Source organism: Panulirus ornatus, chromosome 66 (genome assembly GCF_036320965.1).
Source record: "Panulirus ornatus isolate Po-2019 chromosome 66, ASM3632096v1, whole genome shotgun sequence".
Classification (NCBI taxonomy): domain Eukaryota; kingdom Metazoa; phylum Arthropoda; class Malacostraca; order Decapoda; family Palinuridae; genus Panulirus; species Panulirus ornatus.
Window position 1 is genome coordinate 15,903,908 of NC_092289.1, and position 12,735 is coordinate 15,916,642.

At 44.5% G+C, this 12,735-nt stretch overlaps 1 protein-coding gene across 2 annotated transcripts in view; it reads left to right on the top strand.

The window, feature by feature from the left end:
- The first annotated feature begins 934 nt into the window (after positions 1 to 934).
- The window catches only part of LOC139746952 (uncharacterized), a 31,817-nt gene continuing 20,016 nt past the window's right edge, over positions 935 to 12,735 (top strand). Inside the window, exons 1-3 of one of the 2 annotated variants that reach the window (XM_071658648.1) lie at positions 935 to 958; positions 4,563 to 4,692; positions 10,639 to 10,709. In XM_071658648.1, coding sequence (XP_071514749.1) covers positions 4,623 to 4,692; positions 10,639 to 10,709 — 141 coding nt within the window. In that variant the 5' untranslated portion in view covers positions 935 to 958; positions 4,563 to 4,622. The remainder of the gene's footprint in view (positions 959 to 4,562; positions 4,693 to 10,638; positions 10,710 to 12,735) is intronic. The other variant, XM_071658649.1, reaches the window with a different exon arrangement.

A 12,735-nucleotide genomic window follows, 5' to 3' on the forward strand; every position in this document is an offset into this window, starting at 1 on the left:
ATCACACACCTCCATAAAAGGATTTTGATAAGGCTGCAGCAGAACAGCTGGGTGCGGAGGCAGGACAACGTGTTCTTTTCCCATGGTGACCGTGACCCGTGCGGTCTACCACCCTTCTGAGGTGGCATTTTGTGAGACAGTGTATCAACACCTAAGGTGTCCCTCCTTCAGCTTGGTCATCCTGGCTTTGTTACACGCGGTACTACACTAGGTGTACCGCACGCCTCTCCTTCGTACACCACAACCTCACTTACACTGTCCCTTGTATACCCGATGAGTTTACTATTTCCAGCCACAGTAATCATGATTCCTCCCTCGTAAGATGTGTGTGTGTGTGTGTTCTCCCACCACCTGTCCTGGCCGTGCTTGCCAGGGCTGCGCCATATCCCCACCATTTGCTTAGCCGCTCTTTGACACTAACGCACAGCACAAAAATTCATTACTCTTCTCTTTTTCTTTTTCTTTTTTTTTTGTTAACCTTTATCTTCCTCATCCCTCTCTCAAGAACCTGCTGACAAATACCTCTTCCGAATTTTCCAGCAGCCTCCCATAACCCCTGTCGTTTAAGTCAAGGGTCAAAAAAATGATATTCATCATTTTTGTCTATGGCCATCTGGGCTCGGGCCTGATTGCCGTGGGTGCTCTGTCTCAGCGGTGTTGCCAGCCGTATAACACATTCAATCTTTTTATTTATAAAAACCTTTCTCTTTACGACACTTTTTTCTATTTTGTTTTGTCGTATTGCTTGTCCATGTGTATGAATACGGACTGTTTTCGAAGAAGGTTATGACTGGGAGCCATGTTGCGTGAAGGCATGGTAACAATTGGCACAGTGGGTTGTATGGTGGACCACAGGTGTTGGAAAACAGCTTTGCCAGGCCGCGGGGTGTGCAATACGGAGCTAGCACGTGCATGAGGCGCGGGGGAGGAGGAGAAGGCTTTAATCACATTATTACTGGTAACACTTGCAGTCATGTGAATTATCTCGTACAAGTGTGGTTAAATGTTATGCGGCAGTCAAATTTTCTGTTGGACCCGTTTGAAACATTATTAATAATTTTGTTTTGAGCGTTCCGATGCACTGCACTAAGACCAGTTTTTTATGGGACATTTAGTCTGTCAGTTTCACTGGAAGCAGATTCGCTAGCAGTGCAGTACCTATTCTGAAAAACAAGTCAGTGATATCGGTGTCAGCGTAAATTGAGGCATAAACCTTTTTTTTTATATGGTCGTAAATCATACGTTGCGTGGAACTTTACCTTCAATTTTGATGATCAATTCGTTACTCTCTATTTTTCGTGTGAAATCCTTCGTTTATCGATGTTAAAAAGTTTGGTTGGTAAACTCCAATTACCATAAGGTTTATCACCAAATAAACGACGGTACATGATGGATTTGATAACAAAGAAATGTAGTAAAAAAGACGAATGTGTGTTGAGTTATTGTGAAGCCAGAAATACCTGTATCGAACTTTAAAATGTGATGGAAAGAAAATTGAGGTGTTTCGATAAGGCTTGATAAACTCTCATTGTTCTCAGCAAGGTGGGTTAAGCAATCGTCTTTTCCCAGTAAGAACAAGTCACTCTACTGTTTCGGTTTTCGGAAACAAAAGACAGCAGCGTGTGCGGAACAGTGTACAACACTAGTCTGCCCGATGAAACAGTGTAATAAACCTGTGTACAGGAAACAGTACACCAGTGAGTGAAACTTACAATAGTGAAGTTGAAACTATGCCAGTGAACGTGACACTGTAGACGAGTGAGCTGTACACCAGAGTGAAAACGCTACACAGTTTTTTACGCTGGCAACAGCGAAAGTGCACACCAGTCAGTGAAACAGTTGACATTTGTGACAATGTAACATTTGTACATTGGCGGGATCGCAATTCAGTACACCATCAACCGAAATACCATACATCAGAGCAGAGTTCCGCCCCATTCATTACTGTGAGTGACGCGAACAGTGAAAGCGGAGTTCTGAACATTAGCGAGAGCGCGACAGTGCGCAGCCAAACGACGTAGGTACCACGTCAGTGTCTTAAACCAAAGTATTGAAAGTGAAACGTCGCACTAAAGTGAAACGGTATACAACAGTGAGAGTGCCGTATGATATAGCAATGTTTGTATAAAACTTGCGTTGCATAGTGTCGGCCGCAATAATGATAATAATAGAATCGTCCACCCCCCAAATACTCCTTAAGGCAATACGCGATTTAGGTTTAGTGTTGGTGAAAGCCTACGACGCTCTCCGTGTGAGATGATCGCACAAATGTTCCCTGTGACAAGCGTTTTCTACGGTGTGAACACCAGCAACCCGCCTCGTTGGGAATGGAGAGTAGTACATTAAGGTGCCGGACTACCATTTAGTGCCCTTTTTTTTTTATGACGTTCACGAATGTGATCTCTTTTTGCAGGATAGCGCTTCCTGCATTAAGGGTAGAAAGGTGAAGAATTGTTTGTAAGAGAAAAATATTCGACTGCTGTAGTGGCCTGGGAACGCCCCAGACCGTAACCCAATCGAGAAGTGCTTGAATCAAATGAAAGTCTGGATCGCTTCCTTCAACACCTCATCAGTGCCTTGCATCATCCAGGAGATCAAGACCCTCTGGACCCATAACATGGATCTAGAGTACTCCTAGAACCTTGCCAGTTCCTTGCCCAGACGTCTGCAGATGACAATCGAGGCCAAAGGGGAGACGACCAAAGGACTTAAATGTGTGTAACATCGCCTTGGAAAATATATGGGGGCGGACTAGGTATTTTTTGCGAACACTGTATGTTCGATGGAAATGGAAGCAAGGTTTACAGGGCCACCAAGTTGGCTATACTTGAGAGTCGGTGGACTTCCATTTTTTTTTCAAGGTTAGCAACAGATTGGAATGAATGTTAGGGAATTTGATATCGTAAGTTCTCACAGGTTCAGGAGAGATAACCCATTTACATAACTTATAGGTGCAAAGGTGTTCATATGTTTTCTGGAGGATTATGTGCGCTCCGTGCCAGGTGCAGGGCACGTCTTGCAGTCTTGTTCGTGATGTTCCGTACTACATACACTTAATACGTCTTCAGCAAGACGTAACGACTTTATTCGGGTATGGTGGCGTAACCTTAGTAGACCCGACGACACATGATCAGGGCATATGTTAGGCTATCATAACACAAGGGTTGTACCTTAGTCCTCAAGGGTTGTATTTGTGCCCGAGGGGGTAATGATCAGGGACTCAGGGCGTCGTAACCTTGATCCAAGGTTATGAGACCTCTTGCATTATAAAAAAAGACCCATGTCTCTACTCTCAGAGCTGAGTGAGGCGTTTAAGATGTCTATAGACTTTGCTTTGAAATAAGTATTTTTTTTTTTTATGTTAATCCATCTTCAGGTCCATACAGGAGTAGTCTTTCTGTACACTGATGTTTTAAGACTTTTATTATTAGGCAGTGGTGATATTAACCGATTATTTAGCATCGATGGTCAAGCTGTGTTGTGTTGACCACTATGTACTTCTTGATTTCCTCCTAATTACTGGATTTGTGTACTAATCCTATAGAAAACGTTATGCTAATATCGAGGTTCATATAAATCTTAATTGTGGTGAGCGATAGGATCGATTTTGAGATTGCACCGAGTTCGGCGGGATCGCTAGAGAGCGCGCATACCCGTCGCCATCTAGAAACTTCGGCAGAGTGTTGGGTTCAAAGTCATCTGCAGCCATTCGACGAAAGAAAGCCCCAGCTGAGCCCTTCACAGCGTCGTTGTCGCTCAAGTCGACAATGTAGCTTATTGAACAGAAAGATCCCACACCAAGAAAATTCGACACAAAAGCGCAAATATGGCTTCTTGCGTACCCCAGGGCCCCTGAGAGAAAATTTATCATGGAGTACAAAGTTTTTTTTTTAATCGGTCTCCCTTCCCTTCTCCATTAGTCATCCAGTTTTTATACACTGCGGTTTTATGCCATGAGTTGTAAGACTAAAAAGGGTGTGGGAGATGGGGGAGAGAGGTGGAGTGGAGCGCTCTGTTGATTTTCTGCATTTTCTGAGATCCCAGGAGATTCCTGGGCCCCCCCTTTTTGGACCCCTGGGCCCGGGTACGAGTACCCTCCTGCACCTCCCCCCCTCCCTCTCATAGGGCCTGGCGTGCCCTTTTTATGCGCAGCCATTGCTCATGCACATGTGCTCTTGTCATTTACTTTGCAGACCTGTTATTTCGCTGGGCACCAGGTGGTAGTTTTTGGTTCCCACATGTATCACCAGATGGCATGCAGACGTGTTGTCTGTCTGACGGCTTTAGGTCGGAGATATTCCCCCTTGCGAATATAGTTGTCGTGCCTCTATTCCTAGCTTATATACTGTAATACAGTATATATTGTCTTGTCTGTATCAAGGTAATTTTGCCCACTTTTAACAGTTCGACCCTTCAAGTAAAGGCAAGTTGACTCGGGGAATGTCTTATGATCAAGTTAATCATTTGTCTTTCTCTCTCTCTCTCTCTCTCTCTCTCTCTCTCTCTCTCTCTCTCTCTCTCTCTCTCTCTCTCTCTCTAACCTTTTATTTCCTTTGTTCCAGCATTGACGTCCCTGGCGGAGCTGCAGCCGTGGCCTGACGGGAGGTTTCTTGATCGCCACCATGAGCCACACGCACCAGGGTGACACAGGAAGCCATGGCGGGATGGGAGCCCAGGCTATCTCGGGAAACGGTGAGTCCTTTTGCGGCACGATTCTTAGTAACTCATGTTTCATTATCTTTTTACGACAGCCAGGCCTTTTTATCTCGTTGAGTTTAACTTTTTCTCTGTTTACGACAGCCAGGCCTTTTTATCTCATCGAGTTTAACTGTTTGTCTCTGTTTACGACAGCCAGGCCTATTTATCTCGTCGAGTTTAACTGTTTTTCTCTGTTTACGACAGCCAGGCCTTTTTATCTCATCGAGTTTAACTGTTTTTCTGTTTACGACAGCCAGGCCTTTTTATCTCATCGAGTTTAACTGTTTTTCTGTTTACGACAGCCAGGCCTTTTTATCTCATCGTTTAATTGTTTGTCTCTGTTTACGACAGCCAGGCCTTTTTATCTCGTCGAGTTTAACTGTTTTTCTCTGTTTACGACAGCCAGGCCTTTATATCTCGTCGAGTTTAACTGTTTTTCTCTGTTTACGACAGCCAGGCCTTTTTATCTCGTCGAGTTTAACTGTTTTTCTCTGTTTACGGCAGCCAGGTCTTTTTTTTTTTTTATCTCATCGAGTTTAACTGATGAGATGCATTAGATAAGGAGTGAAAATTTTACTGAACTAAACGTGTAAGGGTACACGAACGGAGCCCGCATGGACAGGACGGACTTCAAGCAATTGAACACTGCATGAAAAGTTCGCTTTAACGGGTTAGTTCGAGAGCGTTGCCAGAAACCTCAACAATACTTCTGAGTTGCACATGACATGTGATATATATATATATATATATATATATATATATATATATATATATATATATATATATAATTATTAATTATACTTTGACGCTGTCTCCCGTGTTAGCGAGGTAGCGCAAGGAAACAGACGAAAGAATGGCCCAACCCACCCACATACACATGTATGTACATAAATGCCCATGCATGCACATATACATACTTATACAATTCAACGAATACATACTTAGACATATATATGTATATATATATATATATATATATATACACACTTATTCATACATGCTGCCTTCATCCATTCTTGCCGCCACCCCGCCACACATGAAATGACCCCCCCCCCCCCCTCCCCCTCGCGTGCGCACAAGATAGCGCCAGGAAAAAACAACAAAGGCCACATTCGTTCACACTCAGTCTCTAGCTGTCATGTGTAATGCACTGAGACCACAGCTCCCTTTCCACATCCAGGCCCCACAAAACTTTCCATGGTTTACCTCAGACGCTTCACATGCCCTGGTTCAATCCATTGACCACGTCGACCCCGGTATACCACATCGTTCCAATTCACTCTATTCCTTGCACGCCTTTCACCCTCCTGTGTGTTCAGGCCCCGATCGCTGAAAATCTTTTTCACTCCATCCTTCCACCTCCAATTTGGTCTCCCACTTCTCCTTGTTCCCTCCCACTTCTCCTTGTTCCCTCCACCTCTGACACATATATCATCTTTGTCAATCTTTTCTCTCATTCTCTCCATGTGACCAAACCATTTCAGTACACCCTCTTCTGCTTTCTCAACCACACTCTTTTTATTACCACACATATCTCTTACCCTTTCATTACTTGATGAAACCACCTCACACCACATATTGTCCTCAAACATCTCATTTCCAACACATCCACGCTCCTCCACACACACACATATGTCCCATGAAGGGAAGCAGAGAGAGCATTCCTATACAAAAGACATTACACTGCTACCGCAGACAGTAACAAGTGCACACAACATAACGTCCACCGCTCGCTAGGAAATCCCCATCGTATTATATATCCGGCAATAGATTAAGCCAGAATCAATGTCAACACGAACACACTCGGGCTCTACATTCTGCCAAGAAATAAGCCTTACCTCATGGCCTATCCTAAGCTAACCTAATCATTGTATTTTGCCATAAATTATCTCAGTGGTTGCATCCAGCTGGAGAGACTACTTTTTGTTTGTTTGTTTCCTTAGGATGTAAGTTTAGAACTCACACTCCCCTTCGGTTTTTGGAAACTAACGTCATCCCGTTCGTATGACTTTGGTGGCTTTAAACGTCATTGTTGAACAGTATTATTGTTGGCCGTGTCTGTCGTGGACGGTGGAAACTTAACCCAACCTTAAACGTCTTATTGTCGAGTTTGATATCTTGCAGGTAGGTGTACATCCGTCGGTTCTCCGGCAGTATTTATAATGTTAAGAGGGAGCCAAGGATATATGTGACGGAGTACCCAACACCTCTCACCAACTGTGCTGACGGTTAGGACTACAGGTGTGCTGAAGCCTGTGGATATTGAGGGAGGAGCTGACACGTATTGCTGAGGAGGCACGTTTACTTAATTTTACCGCTCGTCCGTGGACTCGCGGTGCTAGGCTTTGTTGCTTAGGCCAGACCGGCACGAAGAACGTCATGAGATTAGGCGGCATTTTGGTCCATAGGCTGACAACCGTGTGTGATATTGAACCACAGCTGACCACAAGCATTTGTTCAGATAAGACTGCATTTACGGTGCTTGCGTAACCTAACGGTGTCCTGTACGAAAACTTGCAACTCATGGAGGTTTGAAAGAAAAAAAATTAGCAGTATTCTCAGTAAGAATCGAACACACACACACACACACACACACACACACACACTGCACTTGGAATAGAGGACCCATTCTTCTCCCATTGACAATGCTTCTACGTTAATTCTCGGAAGACGGTGTGATGGTGGCTACCGACAAATCACGTAGCTCATTCATGCTTGTTGCCGTACCGTGCCGTGCCGGTACGATAACCTTTCCGATACGAATCGGTTGCCGTCGGCCAGCCAAGTGTATTCCAAAGAATCTTGTGAAAGTATGACGTTTAAGATGTTATTGAGACATGAGAACACTAGGTTGATGTGATTCATGAATACCACAAAAGGTTGGTGCTAAAAATTGTGTCGTGTTGTGTGTTGTACCTTCGGCCCGACAGTCGTCAAATATTTTTAGAAGTCTTCGGTTCGAATCTTTTATGTTTTCTCATTCTTTAACTCGTTGGAAGTTGGCTGTGGTCATTTTGAAATCATGTTGACATAATGGAACATCAGTGTGATTTGAAATTATATAACTATAACGTGAAAGTCGTTATGACTGATGCAGTGCTTGAAAAACTGGATATAATTGATTGATATTTCGTCAGATTTGCCTTATGCTGGAGACACTCATGACAAAACTCTCAGTTGAAATACTGTTGTTATAATGTTACTTAACTGGCACGTAGTTCTTGGACCTAGATTAAGCTTATATGTAATAAAACCTGCATGTTCTAATAAGGAAGCGACCATAAGTTTATTTTTATGCTAGATTCCTTTTCCCGCTACAGCTAAGTAGGATCACAAGCAAATGGAGAGGCGCATCGTTTGGGTGCACCCTCTCTTTGGCTGTCACTGTAACCAAGAGCCTTCCTTAGCCTAGCACCCACAGACCATAGGACGAAGAGTTGTCAGTGGGCTGAACCAGAGCTTCTCTTATACCCTGGTTCATCTCGTCGACACTTTGCCCCACGTATACCACGTCGATCCCATTCATTCATGCATGCATACCTTTCACACCTCAAAGTCCTCTTTCACTCCATCCCTTCAACTCTTCAATGGTCTTCCCTTGCCCCTTTGCTTCCTCTACTTGTCACGTTGTTCTCCCTATTACAGTGTTTTGTCATTGTACTCCGTATGTTCGAACCGTTTCGTAACAGCCTTGTCAGTTTACTCCGTCAGACCGCGCGTACCACCCCCACCTGTCTCGTACATTATCATTCCTCACACGAACAATTCGCCACAGTCCACATATTGTCTAGTAAGTATTTTATTTCCAACTTATATCAACCCACTTCCCTTTGTTTCGCGGTCTAAAGAAAGGAGGGTAAGGGTGGACACATGTTGAAATGAATGCCTGAGTGTACTATGTGTGGTTGTGAGGCTGGGTTGATCGTGGAAAGATATGTGTTACATATTAGAGCAACAAAGGAAAATATAGCATGGTGATGTGTGTGTGTGTGATGTGTGTGGGTGCGTGTGTGTCCTTTGCGGCAGCGTGAAGCTTTGCGGTCTAATGCTTGGGGGGGGGTCTTGAGCACTTCTCTCGAGAGACCTTGAGTCTTATTACCGTGTTTTCAGGTGTCATGTTTTTATCGCTCATAACTTGGAGCCTAGTAAAAGGAAGTTCAATTGTTTCCACAACATCGTGGATGTCAAAGCTCTTTAGAAATATACTCCGCTCGAATATTCTTCATCACTGAAACGTCCATCCATAACTCAAAGCATTTTAGAGGTTCCAAAGTAACTATCTGCTCAAAACCCAATTAATTCTAAATATATTTTTTTTACGTATTCCAGAACCGTTAGCTGTCTACCTACAATTTTGCGGAAGTTGTAGATTAGCGAATGGCAATATGTTAGTTGTGAAACTCTATTGTATCTATAATTTTTTCTCGTTAGAAAGAGATCGTAAGTACTTTATATAAAAAAAAAAAACCATTGAGGTTAGCGATAGGTCACACCTTCGTGCCAGCGAACGTTGCTCGTGTGATTGCATCAGCAAAACGTCATTCATGGTAAAATGGGTCTCTGGATATGCTGGTTCATGTTTTCCCCCCAAGGACTCTGGTAATTTATGATGTATTCAAAGTTTTGGTTCACAGTTTTCGTTTAGAAATGTAAGGTGGATAGAGAATCATGCTGAAGCAGTCAGTGGTTGGTTGGTATGCGCTTCGTGAGCAACCTCGAAATACTTCCCTCCGGCTTCGCCTGTGGTCGCCACGGTCGGGGATAATGACAATTTTTCTCCCAGCCTGACTTGTAACATCTGGGTTAATGTTGTTTGTTTGTTTATTCTTACAGTTTGCGCGTCTGTATTTTCGCTTCCCGAGCCACAGGTGAGCCTCATAGTATTGCCTCTGCCGTACGCACCAGCTGATGTTGCTGGCAAGGAGCACCTCATGGTTTAATAGCCTATCTATCGATCCTGAGGAACTCCGTGCTCGAATGGTGCCCTTGATTCATCTTCCTTGCACATTTTTTGTCTTTTTTTTGGAAACGTTCATGTCTCTGGGCGGGAGTACGGGTGGTTCCGCGTCTCAGTCCTTCATTCATCTTCCTTACGACGTATCAGGACTCAGTTCTTGGCTGTCGCAGGAGTATAGTGTTGGCCAGAGAGCGTGTATCCCACACATTCCCCCCCACCTCTCTTGGAATCGCTTTGTTGTTCCTCGGGTCAGATCCTGTGTGCATGCCACCTCTCTCTCAGTCTCCACTCTTCCATGCATTTTACAAGTTATGCTCAACAGAAATGTTATGTCTCTGGAAATCAGGTATTCGCGTTTGTCTCCCACCTTGCCTTTATACATTGATCCTATATAGGTACTTAGCCAGCCTTCATTTCATACAATTTTATTTAACGTGATTCTTTTTATACATGTAGCATGACTTGCCTCCTCGAAACATGTGCCACACGTATAGAAAAATTACGTGTTGATATTATATGAACTACTGAAGTGCGATTTTACCATATGTATATATATATATATATTATGATTTTCCCAGGGCCCTTTTCCATGTGGCCTATAGCTTCAATGCTACTCTACTTCCAGTAGCAGGGAAAGGGTGGATTCCTCTTTACATATTTCTCCTGTGAAAGGAGAAATCAGTACGAAGAATGTGACATTCGGTAGCTTAAGGCTGTTTTTAGTGTGTGGTATCTGACGACACAACTGGGCACTTACATACCATTACCCTGCTAAACTGTTAAAGAGATATTAAGCTGTTTATAGATCTTGCTCATCTTAAAATCTATCCAGTTTATACATTTTGTGTGTGTGTGTGTGTGAACTAAGGAGGATGTCATCAGGTTTTGTATCTCTGTTGGAAACCTGACTTTCTCCTGGTTTGGTTTGTATCATAACGGGTTGGTGCTGACACGACCTGCCTCCTCTTCTTCTTCCCCATCAGATGTTCCTGCCGGGCAGGACGTTCCTGTGGCTTCCATCCTCAACACCTTCGCCGGAGACCAGCAGTCCGAGGTACGAACCCCGCCTTGTAACCATTTGTAGGGAACCCATTTGTTTATCGGGTCACACTCCCGCACCTCATACCTCACCTCCCTCGCCCGAGATGGCAGTAGAACACACATACAACACATGACCTGTCTTGCTGTAAACACCAAACACTCATTTTGAAGTACTGGTGGGCTTTACAACAATATATATATATATATATATATATATATATATATATATATATATATATATATATATATATATATTGGAAAGGATCACAATTTTGCGCGTGATCAAGATATTCCTGAGTCCACGGGGAAAATGAAACACGAAAAGTTCCCAATCACATGGACAATCACATGTTTACCAAATGGCGTCCTAGCTTCGTCTCTTCGATGTATATCAACTGACTATTACATTTCTCTCTTGTGTCTCCCCTGATGATGTGATTATTACACGAAGTGCACTTGGGAACTTTTCGTGTTTCATTTTCCCCGTGAACTCATAGTTCCCAAGTGCGCTTTTGTGTAATAATCACATCATCAGGGGAGATACAAGAAATATATCAGTCAGTTGATATACAACGAAGAGACGTAGCTTGGACGCCATTATTATGTTTTAGGGTCACTGCGATATAGGTAAGCGAGTGCTCTGTGCCGTACAGTAGGGTCGACTGTAAGACCCCCTTCTTCACCTGTGGGTTAGACCCGGGGTCGACAACGACAGGCATGCAGCGGCGATGTACAGGTTTTTATAGGCTGCATCCACGAGTCGGAGTCGAGCACACACACACACGACCCGGGCTGTGTTGGTCAGAATGGCGGCGTCACCCAGCACAGGCCCAGTGTTAGGGGGGCCTCTCCCACGCTCTCCAGCGGACCTTGAAGTACATAAGCCTGCCACGGGTAGTGACTGTGTATGTGTGTGTGTGTGTGTTTTTTATACCGCTATTTCAACGCATGAAATAAATATTCAGAAGATTGAATCGCCAAATATTTGTTTATTTATTTATTTATTTGCCCCTGGCAGTGACACTGAAAGCTTACGTAATTATGTCAGGAGGAATTCGTGTGTTTTGCAAAGTGGTGGTGGTGGGTGGGGAAAATTTTTGCCGTGTCAGTATCCGAAAATACGAGGCAGTGGAGCAGGTGTCCGCGTCGTGAACGACACTTGTTACCTCCCCGCCGCCGGCCCGCCAGCATAGCCACACCTGCCCCCTCATGACCCTCAATAGATCACCTCACTCCCCCTCCATCCATCCCATGCAGCTCCCCCTCTTACCCCATAACCCTTGCTCCCTCCAAGCATCTGTTTCCTTCACACTCGTGAGCTTCTCTCTCTCTCTCTCTCTCTCTCTCTCTCTCTCTCTCTCTCTCTCTCTCTCTCTCTCTCTCTCTCTCTCTGGTAACTCCAGTGCTCTCCCTTTCTTTTCCAGTGGCATGAAGATGCCTTTCATATCGTGGTGCCCCCCCCCAAAGGCAAGCCTCCGTTCACAGTGGTATCAACGACTCACCAACTAAAGCACCAGGACTCTCTCTCTCTCTCTCTCTCGCCGCAGTGGCACCAAGACGAGGTCCCTCTCACCACTCGGGCGCTGAGGCTGCCTCCTCCTCCTCCTCCTCCTCCTCCTCTTCCTCCAACCCCACCACTGACACCATTCTACCGTGTCCGGTCTCTTAATACGCCGTGAGTCGACGTATTGACCGTGAGACGACGTATTGAAGTAAAATATTGACAGTATTACACACTGGGGATCCTTGTGTCACTTACTGCACGGATGGTGATGGTGGTGACATGGTGGTTACCGGTGATGGTGATTGCCATACTGGGGTACTGGTGATCGTTATGGTAGTTACCGGTGATGGTGATTGCCCTACTGGGGTACTGGTGATGGTTATGGTAGTTACCGGTGATGGTGATTGCCATACTGGGGTACTGGTGATGGTTATGGTAGTTACCGGTGATGGTGATTGCCATACTGGATTGCTTTTATGGTTGAGGGGACTCAGTTTCGCAATGGCCCAGAGCTACACTGTAGCTTGGCTGTCGT